The sequence below is a fragment of the Equus caballus genome, chromosome X (assembly GCF_041296265.1).
Source record: "Equus caballus isolate H_3958 breed thoroughbred chromosome X, TB-T2T, whole genome shotgun sequence".
Classification (NCBI taxonomy): Eukaryota; Metazoa; Chordata; class Mammalia; order Perissodactyla; family Equidae; genus Equus; species Equus caballus.
This window is the reverse complement of record NC_091715.1, coordinates 130,024,698-130,047,914: the sequence shown is the minus strand read 5'-3', so window position 1 is coordinate 130,047,914 and position 23,217 is coordinate 130,024,698. Positions and strand designations below refer to the sequence as shown.

Sequence of the window (23,217 nt, the reverse complement as noted above, 5' to 3'; positions counted from 1 at the left end):
TATATGTTCTTGGTGAGTTGACCCTTTTATCATGATACACTGTCCTTCTTTGTCTCTTTTGACAGTTTTTGAAAGAAAGTCTATTTTGCTCAATATAAATGTGACCACCCTTGTGCTCTTTTGGTTACTATTTGCATGGAATGTCTTTTTCAATCCCTTCACTTTCAGCCTGTGTGTGGCTTTAAATAGAGAGTCTCTTGTAGACAGCATATATTTTGGTCTTGTCTTTTATCCGTTCATCCATTCTATGTCTTTTAATTGGGGAGTCCAATCCATTTACATTTAAAGTAATTATTGAAAGGGAAGGACTTACTATTGCCATTTGTTCATTGTTTTTTGTCTACCTAGTAGTTTTTTTATCTCTCTTTTCCTCTCTTGCTGTCTTCCTTTGTGTTTCATTGAATTTTTGTAGTGACATGTTTTGATTCTTTTGCATTTTCATTTGCGTATCTTCTATGGGTATTTTCTTTGTAGTTACCATAGGACTTACATAAAATATCTTATAGTTATAATAATCTAAGTTGATAAAAACTTAACTTTAATCACATACAAAAACTCTACACCTTTAGCTTCCCTCCACTTTATGTTATTGATTTACAAAATACATCTTTTTATATTGTATATCCATTAACATATTTTTATAATTATTTTTTTATACTTTTGTCTTTTAACTTCCATATCAGTGTGACAGTAGTGCATAAATATACAGTGATTTATGCACTACTGTCAACAGTATTACAGTATTCTGTATTTGTCTATGTATTTAACATTACCAATGAGCTTTATACTTAAGAATGCTTTTGTGTTGATGTTTAGTACCCTTTCATTTCAACCTGAAGGACTTACTTTCAAATTTCTAGTAAGGCAGGTCTAGCGGTGATATAGTCCCCCAGCTTTTGTTTACCTGGGAAAGTCTTTATTTCTCCTTCATTTATGTACCATAATTTTGGCAGATACAGTATTCTTAGTTGGCAATTTTTTTTTCAGTACTTCAAATGTATCATCCTACTTCCTTCTGATCTGCATGGTTTCTGCTGGAAACTTGCTAATAGTTTTAAGTGGATTCTCTTGTATGTGACAACTCTCTTTTCTCTTTCTCTTTCTTTTTTGAGTTTGACTTTTTATTTAGATTTTCTATATAAATGGTACTATGGAGTATTTGTTTTTCTCTGTGTAGCTTATTTCACTTAGCATAATGCCCTCAAGGTCCATACATGTTGTCACAAATGGCAAGATCTCCTTCTTTCGCTGAATAAAATTCCATTGTATATATATACCACATCTTCTTTATCCATTCACCTGTTGACTGACACTTAGTTTGTTTCCATGTCTTGGCTGTTATAAATAATGCTGCAATAAACATGGGAATGCAGATATCTCTTCGATATCCTTTTTTCATTTCCTTTGAACATGTACCCAGAAGGGGGATTACTAGATCATATGGTAGTTCTATGTTTTAATGTTTTGAGGAACCTCCATACTGTTTTCCATAGTGACAGAACTAATTACATTTCTACCAGCAGTATACAAGGGTTCCCTTTTCTCCATATCCTCACCAGCACTTGTTATCTCTTGTCCTTTTGATGATAGCCATCTTAACAGGTGTAAGCCAATATCTCGTGGTTTTGTTTGCGTTTCCCTGATGATTAGTGATGTTGAGCACCTTTTCATGTACCTATTGGTCATCTGTATGTCTTCTTTGGGAAAATGTCTGTTCAGTTTCTCTGCCCATTTTTTAATCGGATTTTTTGTTTCTTTGCTTTTGAGTTGTATGAGTTCTTCATATATTTTGGATTGTAATCCCTTATCATTTATATAATTTGCAAATATTTTTCCCCATTTGATTGGTTGCCATTTTATTTTGTTGATGGTTTCCTTTGCTGTACAGAGCTTTTTAGTTTGATATAATCCCACTTGTTTATTTTTTCTTTTGTTGCATGTGCATTTTCTAAGTACCAAGGGCTGCAATTTTTTTTAATTTCCTTGTTTTTTTTCACCCTCTGTATCTTTGTGTTTCTTAAGAATTCCTTTTTAAATAGAGTTGGTGTCTTGTGGCTCTCTCAACTGTAATCTACTGTTATTATACTGGCACCCTATTGATGTGGTAGTAAGGTGTGGTGGAGGGGATACATTCTATACTATTATGAATAAATTTCAGTTTTTTAGTGGACCTGTGTCTCTGAGCTGTGACTTTTAGATGCATTCCTTAGTCTTTTTTTCCTTGTCTCACATATGACAGGAAGATGAGAGAAGGCTGGAACTGGCCTCTCCCCTTCCTCAGGTCAGATAAGGCTCTGGCAACATAGTTTCCCTTGGAGAGCAAGCCCTTGTTATGGAGAATGTTCTGGGTGCATTTCACAATGGTTACTTTTCTCTCCCCCTCTCTGAAAGACAAGGGGATTTTTCTCTGATCTTCACCATGAGACCCTGCTTGGGCTCCTGGATGCAAAGCCCACCAAAGGGTTGGGCTCCCAGGGCCTCTGAGAGTTTTTAACTGTAAAGCTATTCCATACTCAGGCTCTTGCAATTCATCAGAATTACCATTTGAGTGTTTCTACCACTTACTGGTTCTAGTGCCTTCTCCTTCAGGGAAGCTAATCTCAGCTCTAATGCTCTGTATTTGCCTATATTTCCAAATTTGGGGCTGGTGGATTTCCCTGTGATCTCAATTCTCAGTGGATCTAAGAAAAGTCATTGATTTCAGTTTGTTCAGTGTTTGTTTTCGTTATGAGGATAGTAATGATGACTTCCAAGCTCTTTGCATGTCAGAGCTGAAACCAGAAGTCCTTTAATGATTTTTTGAATTATTTTTTTGGTGATTGCTCTGAAGATTTCTATGTATATCTTAACTTGTCAGATTCTATTTTATATTTACATGAACTTGATTCTAGTCACATATACAAATGTTACGCCTAGTATAGTTCTGTTTCCTCTTCCCTTTTTGTTAGTATTGTTATACATATTACATCTATATGTTACAAACCCAATGATACATTGCTATAATTATTACTTAATAAAATTAATGTATATTAATAAAACTGAGAGGAGAAAAAGGATATATCTATAGCATTTGTTATATTAACATTCTTATTTACCATTTGTTTATCTTCATTTCTTGCTGTGGATTTGAGTTACTCTCTGGTATCATATCCTTATTCCAATAGGGCTTTCCTCCCACTCACTTCCATTGTGCTGCTGTTGTAAAGTATAATACATTGTTATATGTCATAGGCCCAACAATGTAATTATATAATAGTGCTTTATACAATTGTTTTTACATCAGTTAAGAGAAGAAGGAGAAATATGTATTTATACCATCTTTCATAATTCCACGATTACATTTACTGGTGCCCTATATTTTTATATGTGGATTTGAATTTACATCTGGATTTACTTGATTTTAACCTACAAGTTTAGTATTTCTTGTAAGGTGGGTCTTCTAACAAAGAGTTCTCTCAGTTTTTCTTTATTGAGAGAATGTTTTGATTCCACCTTTGTTTTTGAAAGATAGTTTGGGTGAACACAGATTTTCCGGTTGGCAATTTTGTTTCTTTCATTCCTTTGAATATGTCGTTTCACTGCCTTCTGACCTCCATTAATTCTGATGAGAAATTAACTGTTAATCTTATTCAGGTTCCCTAGCCCGTGATGAGTTGTTTTTCTCTTGCTCTTTTCAATATTTTCTCTTTGTCTCTCCACATTTTTACTATAATTTGTCTGTATATGGATCTCTTTACATTTATCCTACTTGGAATTCATTGAGCTTCTTGGATGCATAGAGTAATATTTTCCTCAATTTTGGGAAGTTTTCAGTCATTATTTCTTCAAATTTTTTTTTCTGCTCCATGCTCTCTCTCGTCTCCTTTTGGTACTCCCATCATGCATGTGTTGTTGTGCTTGAAGATGCCCCATGTCTCTCTGAGGCTCTGTTCATGGTTTTATTCTTATTTTCTCTGATTGCATTGTCTCTATCAATCTATCTTTACGTCCACTGATTTTTCTTCATCCAGTTCAGATCTACCATTGAGTACCTCTAGTGAATTTAAAAATTTCAGTTATTGTACTTTTTAACTGCAGAATTTCCATTTGTTATTTTTAATAATTTCTATCTGATATTCTCTCTTTGATAAGACATTGTCATCATAGTTTCCTTTAATTCTTTAAACATGGTTTCCTTTTGTTCTTGGAACACATTTACAATTGTTACTTTGAAGTCTTTATTAAATTTGACATTTTGTCACTCTCACAGGCAATTTCTGTTGTCTCTCTCCATACCCCTATGTATAGGTCACACATTCTTGTTTCTTTGCATGTCACATATTTGTTTTGTTGAAAACTAGACAGTTATGCAGTTTTAGGTTTAGGAACTCTGGATACTGATTCCCTCCCCTCCTCTCTCGGGTTTGTTTTTGTTGTCATTTGCTTATTTGTGTGTTTAGTAACTTGATTAGACTATTTTTGTGAAGTCTATTTCCCTCACAGTATGCAACCTCTGATATCACTTCTCAGAGGGCACAGCCTTGGTCACGTACACAGTCACCCTGAAATAACAGTGGTTTTAGCAGGGTTCCCTTTGTCTCTTCCTGACCTCTCTGTTAAGCTGCCTGCCCCCATTTGGTATCACATCCAGCTGATAGGCTCCACTAATTTCCAGTTGATTGCTCTAATGTTTTTCACAGTTCCCTGGGGCATAAATTGATCTGCCATCTGATCCAATTAAGTTCAAGCAAGGGTAGTTTTGAGACCAGTCTTTGAAGTTTGTTCTGATCCTTGTTAGTACTTCTTCACTATCTCTTTCCCTGGTTCTCTCTAGTGACCTAGCTGGCCTATGGTTTAGCTTGTTGCTCTTAATTAAAAAGAACTACCAGCATCTTTTTATTTGCTTACCACCAAAATCTTTATTGTTTTTGCGAGAGCCTTTAGGCTTGAATTTCCCCTCACTCTTTTTTAACTAAAACCAATTCCTTTGGGGAGAGGGTCAGAGCTCCCTATTCCTGTGGATTGCCTTTCTCCTTGGGCAAAATCTTTGAGCCGTTACTCTGGATACTGGGCAAGGCAGTAGCCTCTCGTCTTCTCTGCTTTCTTCTCTTAGGATAAAACGTTTACCCTACAAGTGAGCTGGAGTGGAGGTGATTGGACCCCAGTATTTTCAGCTTGTTGCTCCTGGGGTAGAGCCTCCTCCCTAACTGTGGGGGCTGAGCAGAGGAGGAAGCTTCTAACCTCTCAGCCACACTCGCCAGGAATTTAGCTTCTAGAACTCAGAGTTGAAGCAGATGAGATATGCTAGTGAGATATTGTGTCCTTGGATTGGAACCCGAGGAGAGAGGGAGACCTGTCTTCTTGGCCACACTTGCCTGGAGTGGAGTTTCTGTTATGCTGAGCTGGGAGGGACAGAGAGAGGGAGATAGTAAGTAGGTCGTGGCTCAAATGCTACAAACTCTCCCTGTTCTGAGTCTGGGAATATTTTCTTGAATAAATGTTTTTTCACTTATCATATGCCAGTAGGGCAATTTCTAGAGACTTTCAATGGTTGGGTTTTTTAAACATAGTTTCCACCAGCCTTGCTTGTTTCACTGGGTCCGTGGAGCGTGTCATGCCGCCATCCTGAAAGTGAAACTCCTCACCATTTCCTTTTAAGCCCCTTTGTGCCACTCCTTGATCTCAGCCTAAACTTTTTACCCCTTTTATATCGTCTCAGTTTACAGTTCTGCCACTTAGAAGCTGGGACCCAAAGTAATTCCCTTAATTCTAAGATTTAGTTTCTTCACTTGTAAAATGAGGATCAAACCACCTACCTTGCAGGATTAAATGAAATAACGTATACAAAGTCCCCAGCATGGAGCACAAGGTCGTTGTTGCCCCTGCCCATTTCCACTTTATGCATCTTCTACCCGCTGCTAGTTGTTTTTTAGAAAAAAAAATGATATGATATTTCAAGCATACAAAGAGTAGAGATAAAATAAAGAACACCCACATACACACCATTCAGCTTAAGAAACAAATTTCAGCTGCAATTGTAGTCTTGTGTATACTCTCCGATATTTCCTGTCCCTCCCTCCCTCACTGGAGTGAACCATAGTCCTGAATTTGTTTTTATCATTTCCAGGCACGTTTTTTATACTTGACTACCTATCTTTAATAAAGAAAAAATAGGTCAGAGGTGTTTTTTTCCGTGATGGATACATAAACATCCTGTGTATATAAGGACAAATTTCTTAATAGCAATAAAAAGGGATCCCTCCTTATGTTAGCTTACTATTTTTATGAGCTCATATTCTTTTCCTTCTAATCTGAGAACAGCAATTCTGGATAAATACCAGAAAGAAATGGTGTACCTCAAATAGACTTTTGTAGTGTTTACAGAAGTTTCTGTTGTAACTCCATGTGCTAAAACGTGATTGCATTTACCTGTATTAGGAATTTGATTTTACAAATAACAGTGGAGACTCCTTCAAACATTATGATTTAAAGTTTGTTACATAGTTAAAGAGTCTCAACATTTTGGGGAATTATTATACCCTGTTTGCTTGGTTTTGGTTAGTGATGTTTACTGAGAATTTTCTAATATCCCTTGAAGTGATGAAAGACTCACTGGTGTCCCATAGAACTGAATTTTTATCTCACTCATTTATTTACATGTAAGGGATGAAAACTAAATTAAAATATTTGGGGGTTTTCCTCAGATGTGCTTCTAACATAATCTCGGCTATTTTGCGTGCATCTTGTGGTTATTTATGCTGACATACTAGAGGCGAAGCATAGTTGAGTAAAATTCACAAAAACTTCAGATTCAAATCCTGTTTTCGATGAAGGTTTCAGCTGAAATAGGGACATTGGTGGGTTTCTGCTGAAGCTGTAGAGGCTTAGAAGCAGCAACATCGCTGAGCAGGAGCAGGCCCGTCAGGTGAACGTCTTCCTTTCGGCCTGCAGGTGGCAGCATCATACCAGAAATGCACGTGACAATTTGCAATGAGGAGGCATGTTGGCCCTAAAATTGTATGATTGCATGTTGGTGTCCTCTTGAAAATGCAGTAATGTATTATCCGAATTTCAATACATAACCAGACCCCACCTTTGATGTGTCCCCCATATTTACATATATTTGAATGGCTGCCCTGGTCTTCTGCCATCCCCTGGCTGAAGTCTTTTGGGATTTCCCCTCTCTCTCCCCTTCTGGCTTGCTACTGTAGTTTGTGTTTCTTCCTGGGAATAACCTCTCTCTTACAAAAATACCCACTTCTCTCCCATGCTTCAGTGTGGCATCCATCCTTTTCACAAGGGAGAGGGACCTGGAGTTAAAAGAGGGCAGGGAGAGGAGGAGAGAGTTAGCGCTAAGAGAGATCTGGACCTTACTTCCGTCTCTATTGCAGCGACTACCACAAGCACCACTGTGTACTTTCCTGTTGTTGGTTTTATTCGCTCTGTGTTTACCATCATTGTCAGCGATGAAGACTTTGAGAAAAACCCGAAGAGTTGTGGACTTGCTTCAGAGACGAGGAGCACAGGAAAAATTCTGAGAGTAGATTCTCTTCTGTTTCTGTGTTTGAGGAAGCAGGGAAGGGAGCGAGTAAGACTGAACCCAAGCAAAAAGTGGTGGGGACAAAAAAGAAGCAGACAGCCTGGTCTCTGAAATTGGATAAATGAAAACAGGATAATAAAGATCTGCCCAACCCAGTATGAGCGGCATCTCTGGGATTTTCCACTGGCTGGAGGCCTGGGCCTTCCTGCTCCTCTGGCCTCTGGCCTCGGTTCCCCTTCCCAGACCACAGTGGTTCCCATGAAAGGCTGGTGGGGAGGGAGCGAGGTGGGGAGAAGAAATATCTGATCCTTTTCTAGGACTGCTCTAGGTCGAGTTATCGTCGTTCAAAGTAGAAATCTATGCAAAGATGCCACAGAAACACTGTTGTATGAGATGGTTAAGCTCTGTAGTTGTATTACCAAATATAATAGTTTTCTTGAGCTTTTCAGCACAACCCAGAATATACCAGAGCCCCATCCACCATGCATTCTATGAGGTAAACGTATGTTGAGTTTCAAACAGCATTCATACATTGAGAATTGCTTCTGTGGTATGACATCACATGTACAGAACATGTTAAGCTTGAAAAGCACATCTTAACCCACTGACATTTCAAACAGGCTACATAAAATTAAAAACTGTATTTTTTTTTAACTTTTTATTAAGATTATGATAGTTTACAACCTTGTGAAATTTCAGTTGTACATTATTGTTTGTCATGTTGTAGGTGCACCACTTCACCCTTTGTGCCCTCCCCCCAACCCCCACCCCCCTTTCCCCTGGGAACCAACAATCAATTCTCTTTGTCTCTATGTTTAACTTCCATCTATGAGTGGAGTCATACAGAGTTTGTCTTTCTCTGTCTGGCTTATTTCACTTAACATAATACCTTCAAGGTCCATCCATGTTGTTGTAAATGGGACGATTTTATCCTTTTTTATGGCTGAGTAGTATTCCATTGTATATATACATACCATATCTTCTTTATCCAATCGTCAGTTGATGGGCATTTAGGTTGCTTCCACGTCTTGGCTATTGTAAATAATGCTATGATGAACATAGGGGTGTGTGGAACTTTTGGAATTGCTGATTTCAACTTCTTTGGATAGATCCCCAGTAGTGGGATGGTTGGGTCATAAGGTATTTCTATTTTTAATTTTTTGAGAAACCTCCATACTGTTTTCCATAGTGGCTGCACCAGTTTGCATTCACACCAACAGTGTATGAGGGTTCCTTTTTCTCCACAACCTCTCCAACAATTGTCACTTTTTGTTTTGGTTATTGTTGCCATTCTAACAGGTGTAAGGTGATATCTTAGTGTAGTTTTGATTTGCATTTCCCTGATGATTAGTGATGGTGAGCATCTTTTGATGTGTGTATTGGCCATCAGTATATCTTCTTTGGAGAAATGTCTGTTCATGTCCCCTGCCCATTTTTTGATCGGGTTCTTTGATTTTTTGTTGAGCTGTGTGAATTCTTTATATATTATAGAGATTAACCCTTTGTCGGATAAATAACTTGTAAATATTTTATCCCAATTAATGGGTTGTTTTTTTGTTTCAATCCTGTTTTCCCTTGCCTTGAAGAAGCTCTTTAGTCTGATGAAGTCCCATGTGTTTATTCTTTCTATTGTTTCCCTTGTCTGAGAAGACATGGTGTCTGAAAAGATTCTTTTGAAACTGATGTCAAAGAGTGTACTGCCTATATTCTCTTCTAGGAGACTTATTGTTTCAGGCCTAATCTTTAGATCTTTGATCCATTTTGAGTTTATTTTTGTGAATGGTGAAAAAGAATGGTCAATTTTCATTCCTTTACATGTGGCTGTCCAGTTTTCCCAGCACCATTTGTGGAAGAGACTTTCTTTTCTCCATTGTAGGCCCTTAAAAACTGTATTTTTAAGACCCATTGTTTTTTGGTATAATGACATATATTTGCATATATTATATTTATGTATAATAATATTAATTTATGTATTAAATTTGGCTAAGTAAATGTATCTTTTAGGATCTATTTATTGTAATGGGAAGTGGCTTGATAAGACAGTTTTGTTCTTTTGTTGAACTAGGAAAATGTTTTCTTTCCAATAGCCAGTATTTTATTCTAAGATAATGATCTCATGCTATATTGAAAATTTAAAAAAATACTTTTATAATATTTAACAAGCCCAGAAGTTAGAATGCTGCATGGAAAGTAACAACCAAGGACACATTAACATTTGCTTTTAATTGTTGTAACCCTTATATCAATTAGATGAGGATGCGGGCAGTTATTTAGTCATGGAAAGAAAACATAAGACTTGTTTACCAAATTGAAAAGAAATTAAGAAAGTGATTTTCTCTGGATTACATTTCTACTCAAATGTACTCTCCAAATTCAAGTTATTTTCCTAATTATATTTGTATGAGATGAATTTTTAAACCTCTTTGTACACTTTATGCTCTTGATTGGAAATTAAACATCAATTGCGTTTCTATTAACTGGAAATCCCTGCTTAATGGTAGTCTTTAAAGATGTGATTTGAGCAAGGTATTTGCCTTGGAATGATAAGAATAGTAATGAAATTGCATCTATTGGCTGCTTTAAAGTTTACAAAGTACTTCCTGTACGGAGGCAGTGTGGTGTCATGGAAAGACCTGAGGCTTTGACTTCAGACCTCAGTATGAACCCCAACTTAGCCATTTACTTGCTATTACTCACCCTTCCTGAGTCTCAGGTTTCTCATCTGTAAAATGAGGATAAAATGTTGAGATGCTGTTGTGAATATTAAACAAGAACGAATGCAGGCAAAGATCTTAGCATGAAACAGTAGCCTTACAAACCTCAATATTTAATCTTCACAATTTTGGTAGGAAGTAACTTTTATCTCTGTTTTACAGATGAATCAGCTGAGGTAGGTAACTGATCCAGGGTCACCAAATCTGTTTTATGACTCCAAGGCCAGGGCACTTCCCTCCTCTTGGCTGCTTCTGGAACAAGACTGCAAAAACTGATAAAATACTCAGCATTGACTGTTAGATGTGACCATTCAGATGCACTCTAGCTTCTCTTAAGGCGGCGATTCCCAGCCCTTTTTACCCACTGACATGCATGTGATGCTATAAGACTCAAGGCTGCTGGCACCTAAGTTGACACTCCATCCTTTTCTCTCCTGCTTACAAAAGCCCAAGGAGGGAGAATGTCTATGAATAGGGACAACCTGCAATCCAGCCCATTCCCAACCTCCCTAGTATTTTATTACTGAAAGCTCATTTCGTCGAACACATTTTACAACTACTGCAACACATCCCAGTTGGGAAGCGCTGCGTAAGATGTGTTCTAGGCAGAATAAGTAGATCATTTTGTAGTAGAGGGTTCTTACTGGAGAGTGATGAGAGAGATTGGTGGGCCTAGTAGGAGTCTAAAAAGTTAAGACTTTATCTTGTAGGCAATCAGAGGTTCTTGACTAGGAAAGCAACAGGATTAAAATGGCGGTCTGAAGGATGGTTTGGAAGCAAAAACGCTTGGAAGCCAGGAGACCAGTTGAACTATTGAAGTGAACCAGGTGGGATGAGATGAAGAAGGCCTGAACTAAAGCAGTGGCAGTGAGATTGGAAAGGAATAAGCAGACACAAGATGACTTGTGACTGGATATGCATGGACAAGCAGGGAGGTAAAGGGGACAAGTGATAAGCAGAACTTTCAAAATATGCTGTCAGTTAGGCAATCAGTGTCCTTCTGTAATTATATTTTACGTAAATGTATAAAATGATCTTGCAGCCCCAGGACTTAGTATCCTGTTGGTGGAAAGGAGACAATCCAGAGGGTGCCAAAGGGTAGAGAAAGCATAAGCTTAGCAACTAGACATTTACAGGCCATAGTTTGTAAAATATTAATACAGCCTGGTTTTTAACCAAGTTGTTGCCTTATGGAATTGTTTGAGTAGCCTGCTGCACTGGTTTCTGATCCTAGGCTACGGGACTTTGAGGTTAGTCATGCAAACATACTGCTATCTGAATTTTGAACTTGACTCTGGAACATTAAAAGTGGGTGCCCTGGTGATAGGGAGCACTTGGTGAGTTGCTACCCTTGGCGTCTGACCAGCCAATAACTAGAATGTTTGAAGTGACTAAGAAAATGCTTTTTAAAACCGTGCATTGAGGTCATCTGATAGACCGTGTGCCCCGTGCCCGTGGGTGCAGGCTCCCTACGGGCAGGGATTTTTGTTTTGCTCATTGCTGTATCCTTAGCAGAGAACAGAACCTATCACTTAGTAGATGCTCAATAAATAATTGTTGGATGAATAGGTGAAACCAAGGATCATGACTGTCTGGCTCACCACTATAGCCCAAGTCCTGGGCACAATGCTGATTGCATAGGAGGAGCTGAGTAAAGGTTTATTGAATTGAGTTGAAATGAATTGGACAGCATTTGCACTAGGGAAACAAATTTTTACTTGGTTTTATATTGTGTGAATACAGCAAAATAATGTGCTGTTGATAATTCTTTGCTTGTGCTATTAAACAGTAACAAAACGGTACTCGTTCTTTCTCTAGCGATGACGTGGAACAATTTATGGAAAGCCAAGGTGCATCCAGTCCAGGTATCCTCATGTTAACAACAAGCCTCAGCAAACCGTTCATGCGACTGGAAAAGTATGTTACTCTCTTGCAAGAGTTGGAACGGCATATGGAGGTAAGGGAAGGCGAGCCTTTTTAAGCTCGTGTACAAACTCTGGCCTTTCCTGTGGAGGAAGTAGCCAGTCTGCCTCCAAACTAACCTTGCTGAGGAATTCAGAAAAACCTTTGGTTTCAAAATGTACTTGGTTCAATCTTCCTTCTTCCCAGGCTTCTAGTTTTCCTCTTTATGCAGCAAAATAAGAAGGGGACATTTTCTTTTTCTCTCAAGATTTTTAAATTTTTTACTTATTTAATATATTTTTCCAGCTTTATTGGGGTATGATTGACAAATAAAAGTTGTGCATATTTAGGTTGTACAGCGTGATTTTTTTAAGGTGTACAACGTGATGATTTACTATATTTATTCGTTGTGAAATGGTCACCAGAATCAAGTTAATTAACACATCCGTCACCTCGCATAGTTACCATTTTTTTAAAGTGGTGAGCACACTTAAGGTTTACTCTCTTAGCAGATTTCCAGTATACAATGCAGTGTTATAAACTGTAATCCCCATGCTGCACCTTAGATCTCCAGACTTACTCATCTTACGATGAAAGATCCCCATCCGTTACTACTAAATATTCGTGATCATTCTCCCTCCCCCTTCTTCTCCTCCCAGCCTTGGTCCCGTTGCTTCCCTCAAGTCTATGCTGACTTACTGACAGGCTTTCTTCTGCCCTCTCATCTGTAGATGGCGGTTCAATCAAAATCGACGAGAAATCTGTTGTTCTGGTATATGAACCAACTTTCTTGTGGGAGATAGGCAAAGCAAATCAACATCAGAAAACGTAAAGAACACTTTCACTGTAGACAGGAATATTGATCTCCAGAGCACTGTGATCATTCGCCTTTCTGACTCTGGATTTCAATGGAAGATTCTGGTATTTCCTTATAGATTAATGAATGGGTCCATTGTTGGTTTATCTCTCCGTGCATCCGTACATCTACATGAAAGTTCTCTCACATTTTTCTTTATAAACTTACAGTTTCCTTCCAACAGCTGGGGCATAGCTATGATCCTTTCTAAATACTAAGATTTGCAACAAGGCCTGATGACTGACTGTGTTTTCGTCAAGAGCCCAGATCCTCTAATTAAAACCCAATGAACACAGAGAGCTTCTTGAGCTGAGCTTGTGCAATCGAGCATGGGGGATTGAGGCGTGAGTGGGAGAGGAGGGCCCGCTGGGGGAGGCAGCATTTACCCTAGTTGCTCTTCCTGTGTCTGGGGAAAGGTTTTGAGGTTTTAAAGGGTTTAATTATCTTTAAAGAAAAAGGTTGCACGCTGCCGGTCTTGTCAGCATTTGTAAGGATTGAAAGCATGTATTCTGAGCGAAACCACATTCTCAGGTTATTTGACTTGCCAGAAAGTTAGAGGCAGTGGGGAGCTAGTGAGTAAAGCCTACCAGAATGAAATTTCAGTTAGGGCTCGGGAAGGTGGTGACCTCTGGATGCCTTTCCAAAAGCTAAAAGAGTTTGCTGAACCGTTTGAGGTTTGCCCCTCCTTGCTTATCACAAAAATCCAGAAACGAGTGGCCTCAGTTTCTGTTACTGCTCGCTGCTGAAGTACTAATATACACTTAATTTGGGGGGGAAAATCCCCAGATGCTCTTCCTGCCTGGGTCCTTTGTCTTGGCCTTCCTTGAATCAGAGCCCGTTTCTACTCCTGCCTCCATTTGCTGTTGGTCGCTTGCCTTTGGCTGCTGTCCATTTCCCACCGTCAGATGATGCACACCCTTTGCACTAGTTTCACCATCCAGGGAGACACTTTATCCCCCTTTCTGATGTTTAGCATGGCTGCTGGCTAATGGTAGAGTAGAACCTGAACTTCTCAGTTATCAGCTGATTTGGGTAAGGATAAATTTAACTCTAAAAGAATACAACCTTTCTTTACATAAGTGACACTTTTCTTGGCTTCGGTCAGATCCGTCGTCTGTTCAGCTCTGTATTTTATCACTCAAGGCTGGTCAAGCAGCAGATTTTTTTTTCCCATTACTCCAGCTGAATTCCAAAGGTTAGGTATACATATACTCCCAAGGGTAGCCACACATCTACACTCCTTCCACCCCAATGTTAGGGGTACATCTACCCCAAGATACTCTATTTTCACTTCATAAACAATTTTGGAAATGTGGGTTCTTCAAAGCCATGTTTGAACTTGTCTACTTTTCGGGGTTGTAAGTACCATATAATTACAGACCATATGTAATAACCTTGCTTAAGAAGGAGCACATGATTTGAAACTTGGAATTTTTTTCCATCTGCCGTGTTGAGTCTGCCAAAAGAAAATGGAGGCATTTTAGGAAATGCGTTTGGATGGCCTTTTCTCTAACCACCACTGTTTGCACAATTCCCTACCTCTTGTCATTTACTAACAATGTGACCTAAGGATGCCCCCCAAATAATTATTATTTGTTATCTAAAGTATAATAGCAAAAAGAGAAACGGGAACTCTTGCCTCAATAACCACACCTTAGTATACTGTTATGAAATATATGATGTTACCAGCTGTCTTAATTTCTTAATCACATAATAATTGGAGGTACTCAGATTCCAAATGCTCAAATGCTGTTTTATTTTTTATCTTCAAATTAGCATACAGTAAAATTGACTTTTTTTCTTTTGATGTACAGTTCTATGACTTTTAACACATGTATAGATTCGTGTTACCACCACCACAATCGAGATACAGAACAGTTCCATCATCCCCCCAAATTTCCTCTTTCTATTTCTTTGCAGCTACACCCTTCTCCCACCCCTAACCCCTGGCAACCACTGCTTCATTCTTCTTTAATATTGTTTTAAAATATATTCCTTTAATAGGATACGCATCCAGATCATCAGGATATTCTGAAAGCAATCATAGCATTCAAAGCTCTCATGGTAAGTGATGCTCTAAAATTATAATTCTCCATTTTGTATGCTTTGTTCCTAAAAGAGTGATTTGTGTGTAACATTTCTTTCCTTATCAAAGGTCTTTAGAGTGGAAACAATAAGCTTTAGTGACAGTATCGCAGTGATTGTTTCATTTAATTTTGTCTTCCAAAAATCATGCTTACCTATGAAAGGTTGCCAGGCTGAGGGTATAAAGCATTCACATTTGAAGTCTCTGCCACATTAAGCATCACTGTGTAGGTGGGGGGTTTCCTTTTGTCTCTTTGTCTTTACCCCCTTGTTCCTCACTTTATGTCTGTGCAAGTTGTAGTTCACTGATTGCCATCAATACTGGATTCATCTACTTATGCCAAAAAGTGTGAGTTTATTCTTTGCATATAAAAGAGAAATGCTTTATCAAATCTAAAAGGAAAAAACCTACTAAAATACAATTGCTTTATATAGACTGCTATCAAAGTTACCTCTAATCTTGAATCTTGAGCATGATGGTTAACGTCTTCTTGAACCCTCGGATGTAAAACCACTTGGTGGCATTTTAAGAGGAAAGAAAATGTTATTTTGGGTGATTAAGTTTAGCTTTATTTTAGACATTTCTGTAGCATTCCAAGTGTTTGGGATCAATCTGTAATTGTTGATTCTTGCTGCAACGTTGTGAGGCAACATTTGCCATCATGTTGTTTATTGCTGTTGAATGACCAGTACCTAACGTGTTCATGGGTAAACAGCCAAGCTGAATACCAGAGTAGAGTATTAGGTTAAAATTGCTATTGTTGTAGGTAAAAAACAGTTGAACATTGGCGGCTCTACATGCCTCAACCTAAGAGAACAGCCCACTGAAACCCATGGCCTTTATTTATTTATTTATTTATTTTAATTTCCAATGATTTTATTTTTCCAGATGGATTGAGGTGTAATTGGCAAATATTGTATATATTTAAGGTGTTTAACATGATGATTTAATATAATATACCTTATCAAATGACTACCATAATCAAGTTAATTAACATACCCATCACCTCACATAGTAACATTTTTTTTGCAGTAACATTGGTTTATAATATTATATAAGTTTCAGGTGTAGATCATTAAATTTCGATTTCTGTGTAGATTACATCATGTTCACCACCCAGAGACTAATTACAATCCATCGCCACACACATGTGCCTAATCACCCCTTTCACCCTCCTCCCTCCCCCCTTCCCCTCTGGTAACCACCAATCCCATCTCTGTTTCTATGTGTTTGTTTGTTGTTGTTTTTACCTTCTATTTATGCGTGAGATCACATAGTATTTGACTTTCCCCATGGAATTTATTATCATTTATGTCTCTTTTACTTTTTCCTATGTAAGTTGAATATAAAGTGCCTCTTTTTTAAAGCAATATTTCTTTCTGATCATTTTACATGTTGTAAAACTTGCTTTGATGACTATAGTATATTTCTTCCCACTATAAATGCTTCAAAAGTATGTGTACAATAAATTTAGTTCTTCATTTCCATTTAGCTGAAAGGGGCAGCAGAGATTTTGTAGAAAACACACTCCAAAAAACTATGACATTTCTTTGGAAACTAATGTAACCATATGCTTATTTTCATACTCAGTTTGGCGTGAATACTGTCAAGTTACTGTAAGATAACCTCACACTTTCTGAAGCAGTGATATATATACATGCATATGTGTGTATATATATGTATATATGTGTGTATATATGTAAGTGTATATATATATATATACTTATACTATATATACTTAGTATATATAGTATATATATAGTATATATACTATATATATACTATATATAGTATATATACTATATACTTGCACTATATATATGTTATTCAAACCCTACATATTGTTTCTTGGTTTGTATTTTCAGTTTGTATTTGTGAAATTCAGTTGTAGCTCTTTTTTGCAATCCTTTTAGGAATAAAAGTTAATTTAGGACTTTTTCATAGCAATCTACTACTAGTCTCTAAAGAAAGTATGTGGCAGTGTGTATGTTTCATTTTAGATCAGTTTGCTTCACTGTGGGATAGAGAATTTAATTTTCTCTTTTTTATAACTCCTGGGGCCATTTTTTGATTGTTTTCTCGTTAAGATGTTACTTGGTTGGAAACTGGGCATATGTTAGAAAAATAAAGTTGCTTTGCAACTAAAGTGCTATTTATGCAAAGATAGAAGAGCTGGAGAAGAGCTAGAGCGGGGACACCACCCGGCAGACCGGCATCTTCCAGTTGCTCTCCTGGTCCTGTTTGATATGACCCTGCTCCTTGTCTTCCCATACTCCTTGCAGAGAGGAAGAAACAAGTCCCAACATCACCATTTTATCTTGATGTTTTGGCAAAATGAAAAGTAGCTCTTCCTCACCGAACTTTTGGGGGCTAGAGACTTAGCGTGGTAGATCTTTCTGTCTGTCAGGAATGGATCTGGTGGTGGGATTCATGATGAGGAATTGGGACTCAGTGGAAATCTGAGAGTCAAAACCCATGTCTTACTTTGGTCTTGTTTTAGGTCTGTTTCATAAGAATTCCTATTCCATTATGTTCTGCTCTGGTTCTGTAGGGGCAGTGCCAAGACCTAAGAAAGAGAAAACAGCTGGAGTTGCAGATACTTTCTGAACCTATTCAGGCATGGGAAGGGGAGGATATCAAAACCTTGGGAAATGTGATTTTTATGTCACAAGTAATGGTGCAGTATGGAACATGTGAGGTAAGATGTTTTGAATTTTGATATCATTTCTTCCATCTTTCGTGTTCTCCTTCGTTTATTTGTTCTTGCATCAAGGTCAAATGCTCGAATGTTCAAAGAAACTGAGCACCTACTCTTTGCCCAACACTGCTGGGTGCTGTGGGAGATAGGAGGAAAGAACACACAGTGATCCCTGCCTTCAAAGAATTCCTTAAAAACAGATCAAAATACAAGCTGAGAGTAGAAAACAAACCAAAATAGTCAGTGCCAGGTTGTGCAGTGTCACAATAGATTCCATAGACATTCAGAGATGGGAGAGAGTAAGAAGACGACTTTATGAAACTAGGGCTTGAGGAGGAAGGCCATGAAGAGAAAAGGGGAGGATTTCATAAGGTAGAGATCCTTCTTATCTCAGGAGAGAACGGGAACATGGCCTTTTTTTCTGCAGGACAGTGAGAAAGCCAGCCTGTTAGGATCAGCAGAAGCGTGTTGGGCAGAGTGAAAGAGAAGACTGAGTCAGACAGAGTTAGGTTGTAGAGAACCTTGGGTGTCAGGCAAGAGTAGTTCAGATTGACGCAGCAGGCAGAAGGAAACTATTAGAGTCCTGAGTAGTAGGGAAACACAATGAAAGGCGTATTTATGATACTCAGTCTGAAAACCATATATGTCAGGTAAACTGGAGGAGTGGGGCTAGGAACAGAACAACCAGCTGGGTTGGAAAGTGAGAAGCACCCTGGACGAAGGTGGTGGCGGAGAGAATGAAACTTAAGGGGCAAATCTGAGACACGTTTAGAAGGGAAAATCTATAGGAAGTGGTGACCCATGGGCTAGAGGAGATGACGAATGTCGTTCTAGACCTGTTAACTTTCAAGTGACTGCAGGTATTTAGGTGGAGATGTCTTGTAGGCAGCTGTTAAAACAGATAGAAATATTGATAGGAGGTCAGAGTCAGAGACAGAGGTTTAGATGTCCCTGACAGATGTGCCTTCCTAGGAAGGAAATATCCAGAAAGAAGCACAGAGGACTGAAGATGAATTATGTCTTTTAGGAAGGGGGAAGGGGAGGGGAGGAAGGTTGATTACGTCACCTGGTATGATTTATTAGGTGTTAGAATTATCTTCCGCCTCCCAAAACATCTTCCTATACTCCCTGTCAGGTCTCTGTCAGAGATTCATTGCTTTGGGTTAATAAGCAATCTTATTAAAAATGCAGATACCCTGGGGAAGGTTAATGCAGTGAGTCTGACCATTAGTTTCTCACACCTTTGGGATAAACCTCTTGGGTGAAGGGAGAAGAAACCAGTGCCAGAAAGAGAAGACAAAGAGGAAGGCAGAGGAGCACTGAGGGAATGTGGTGTCATGGAAATTCTAGAAGGAGCATTTGAAAGTGGTCAGCCTGCTGAGTGCTGCAGAAGGTTCAGAGGTCAAGGAGTATGGAGACCAAGGAGAAGCCACTGGATTTTGCTAGAAGGCAGTTATTGATGACTTTGAGAGAGCAGTGGGGGTGCAGTTAGGGATGGATCAATGGGGAGAAAATGAAGGCAGCAAGTAATTTGGCAATAAAATGACAAGAAACAGGGTATTATTTACAAGGAGCCACAGGGGCAAGTGACAGCCTATTAGGACAGGAGATGCGTATATGATAAAGGCCAAAGAGAAAATTCTAGTTAAACAAGAGAGGCTCCTGGAAGGAGGAGGAGGAGATGAGATGTCTGTAGAAAGAAACCAAGCAAGAGCAAGCTGTGAAAGGATGCAAAGCCCTTGTTAGAAGAGTTAGCCTTGAAAGTTTGAAGAAAGGAGAGGGAGACAGGCATAGGATAACTGGAGCTAAGGTTGGGCATGTAAGCTGAATGTAGGTTTTTGCATCTACTGACTGCATATCTGTTTAAAGAGTTCAGAGAAGCCCTCATGTATAAAATTTCTTCTAGTGCCATTTTGAAGCATATTTACTTGTTTGTTTTACATGAGTGCGATAATTATTGTGTTTTTACTGATCAATAATAATTTTATGAATAAGAACTTAACATACATGTTAGAGCATAATAAATTTCCTATCACCTGAAAACCCCTTCGTTTTGCCACTTTTCGAAGTCAAGTCATTTTCCTTTGGTAAGCCTAGAGGCTTATTTTGTGCTCTGGCTGCAGCTTGGGCAGGAAGGCGTTTGCTGTGTGACTTCTTAGGCTTACATACTTAGGAAACAAGCATGGTTATTCGTGTTTAACCGTTACGTATAGGAAGGAGAGAGAGAGACTATGGGTTTATATCCATTTCAAAGTAAAATTCAATGAGTTTTGTGCTTTTAAGTTGGGTGTCCTTTTAAAAAAAATCACTGTTCTCATTTCATTCCTTTATATAAGATCTATGTTACAAAACGGTGATTCCGGGAATTCTTAACAAACAAAACGTGCAATTTCTATTCTCCATTGAATATTTTTCATCCTGCTTCAGGAAAAAGAGGAGCGGTACTTCCTGTTATTTTCCACCGTCTTGATAATGTTATCTGCAAGTCCTCGGATGAGCGGCTTTATCTATCAGGTTAGTAGATTTCATACAAAACAAACAGCAGGACCCCTAATGAAAACACGTTTCCTTCCAGATGCAATATTGCCACTATGGCATTAAAAGCTCCATCCGGAAAAGGCAGAATGTTCTGACCCTTCATTGTAATTAAACAGCTTATAAGATCAAAGACCTTTGTGTTGCTATGAGTTTAGCCTGAATGTCCAGTGCTCTGGTTATAAACTAGGTTGTGAATGTATAAATAGAAAGCTAAGTCTGCACCTAGATACATTAGCAGCAGCATTTTTTTAGGCCCGTATCATATCATCATTGCTGAGAAAATATAAAGCTGGGACCTGCTCCTATGATTGTCTTATTACTGTCACATCGCATGGTTCAGGTTTCTAGACGCAAGTCGTCAAACTCCTTAGGACATTAAACTTCCTTCAGTCTGCTCCCAAAATATGGAGCATTCCAAGTGTTATAAGTTACTCTTGCCAGATTGTATCTTGGCCGAGCAATTACTAATTCTCATAAAATTCCAGTCTTTGCTTTGTTTATTGATTCTCCTGAAAACGTGTTAGAAAAAGTAAACTTTATAAATCCTGACCTTCTGGTTTAGGATGTGTTAGGAAAACACAACCCACGTTTTTCCTTGCTTTCTTGTCTGATTAAAATTTAAAGCAGGCAAACATAGCATCTATTGACAAGCCAGAGCAATATGTCAGCCGTAACTCAGCAGGGACTCCTGAGAGGGTCAGAAAATCTAATAGAAATAAGCAGAGACACGTATAACCACAGACTTAATGGGAATGTTCTTTTTCTGGTAGGGAAAAATACCAATAGCAGGAATGATGGTGACTAGATTAGATGAAATTGAAGGGAATGACTGCACATTTGAAATCACAGGTAGGTAATTTTCTCTTTTTCATGTAGCTACTTCAAATCCTTTTTGGAATGAAGTGGGGTTTAAATAAATAAATGCTATTATTTTCTGTTATATAGTCCATGAGCAAGTCTTACATGGGCATGGCAAAGTATATTCCATTTCCTGGCATAATTAGGGTATAGCGATAGAACAGAGAAGTCTCCTGGTCATTCGAAAGCCTCGGCTTTGCCATTAGTTTCAATCTTCTCTTGCATAAGAGCTACTTGTTAGAGCTAAGAAATAACAAAATGGACTGATATAAAGGTAATTTTTTCTCCCCTCTGTCGTCTATCCCCTGGTGACAGCGGAGCCAAGGGTATGGACTTTTATCGGCAATTTGATCATCAGCCTGTGAATTAGCAAGATTTGGTTGTGTTTCTAAAAAGTGCTGGAAAGCCATGGAAGTTTCTTCACAAGTTGAGCAAATTGCCAGGCCTTGATAATGCTCCTTGACATTTGGGCCTGTTGTCCCCTTTGCTGGGCCTGTGTGATTTACATGTAATGGTGGCATTTCTCGCACTGACACAGCATAATGACTAACACTGGGATCACGGCCCCCGGCCTTACCTCCTCTCTCCCAATAGGGAACCCAAGATTTGGTGTTGGCCTAAAGACTAATCAATCTTGGTTGGATCTTGTGCCAACTTTGATATTGGGTGAAACAGTACAATATTCTCATTTTAGGCTATGAACTACATGGACTCTGTGCTAAAATTTTTGGATTGTAAGTTTGTTTAGAGTGAAGTTTCATGCTACTTCTAAGATTCTGTAAGCAGTAGAAATCAAGGGCAGTTTTATAAATAAGACGAATATTTATTTCTTTACTTTATTATCACAGCTTATCTGTTCCTGATATAGAAGTTTCAACAGGGTTACCCCATAGGTATGAAAACTCCTGAAAACCAGGACACTCAAGTCCTAGTTACATGAAGTATGTCTATGAATGAGGCAAGCTCAAGGTTCTCCCTGCCTTTTGTTTTCAAATTCCATAATCGGGTGATGCAGGTAACATAATAGAGAGAATTGTGGTCCACTGCAACAACAACCAGGACTTCCAGGAATGGCTGGAGCAGCTGTACAAACTGATCAGGGGACCTGCCTCTTGCGGTTCATTATCCAAAACCTCATCGTCATCTTGTAGTGCTCATTCCGTAAGTAGCCCCTTTGTTCTGTCCCAGGCTTATTGAGTCTCTTGTCAAATCCTGCCTGCTGAACACTTAAGAGAAGCAGTGAGCATGTCTGTAGTCTTGGGGTAGTCTATATTTGCAGGTTTTGAAGTACAGTTGAACCTCACTAATTCTGATTTCTTTTTGTGGAGGGAGGCCCATCGAAATTAATCAGAAGTTTTACCTAGAGGTGTGCAGTTGTGTTTGACAGTATTAGGGTACTCCAGCTAACTGCTAGCAAAGTGTTTCTAACCGGAAGTCCTGCTAAGATGTTTTAATGACAAACAAGATTTATTTTAATTAGCAACTGTTATTCTCATATTAATAGCATGCTAAGCCGAAGCAAACAGTCTACCTTCATAAGTACTTAAACATCTCCATGTAATCTCATTTATGCTATCACATTCATTCAGTAACCTTCACGGGGTAAACTTTCAGCATTGCCTTCTTCCAGAAGTTATCACAAATTTAGGATTCATGGAATTTGAGTTGATGAGATTTTACTGTACTTGCTGAATGAGGTGGAAGAGATGCTTTGTTGTCTGTTGACACTCAAATCTGTGATGCCAGAATTCCAGTTTTGAGTACTGTGTGTTGTGGTGGGAAGAACATGGGCTTTGGCATCAGATCTGGGTTCAAATCTTGGCTTTGCCAATTGCTAGCTAGTTACTTCACTTTGCTGAGTCTATGTCCGAGGTTGTTCTGATGAAATAACCTATTTAAGCCCCTAATTGAGCGCCCAACACATGACTGAACTCATTAAATGTTACCCGTTACTCCACTTTCCTCCCTTGTAGAGGGAAAAAAAGCTGACTTTAATAAAATTCCAGAAGAGAGAGGGAGGACAGAATCATGGGATGTGGAGTCAGT

The 23,217-nt window shown here is 38.6% G+C and overlaps 1 protein-coding gene across 10 annotated transcripts in view; it reads left to right on the top strand.

The window, feature by feature from the left end:
• The window catches only part of ARHGEF6 (Rac/Cdc42 guanine nucleotide exchange factor 6), a 105,698-nt gene that overhangs the window by 66,844 nt on the left and 15,637 nt on the right, over positions 1–23,217 (top strand). For all 10 annotated transcript variants that reach the window (XM_070258217.1, XM_023634028.2, XM_001489854.6 and 7 more), the window contains 6 exons: positions 12,052–12,190; positions 14,996–15,055; positions 17,629–17,775; positions 20,203–20,289; positions 21,084–21,162; positions 22,187–22,332. In XM_070258217.1, coding sequence (XP_070114318.1) covers positions 12,052–12,190; positions 14,996–15,055; positions 17,629–17,775; positions 20,203–20,289; positions 21,084–21,162; positions 22,187–22,332 — 658 coding nt within the window. The remainder of the gene's footprint in view (positions 1–12,051; positions 12,191–14,995; positions 15,056–17,628; positions 17,776–20,202; positions 20,290–21,083; positions 21,163–22,186; positions 22,333–23,217) is intronic.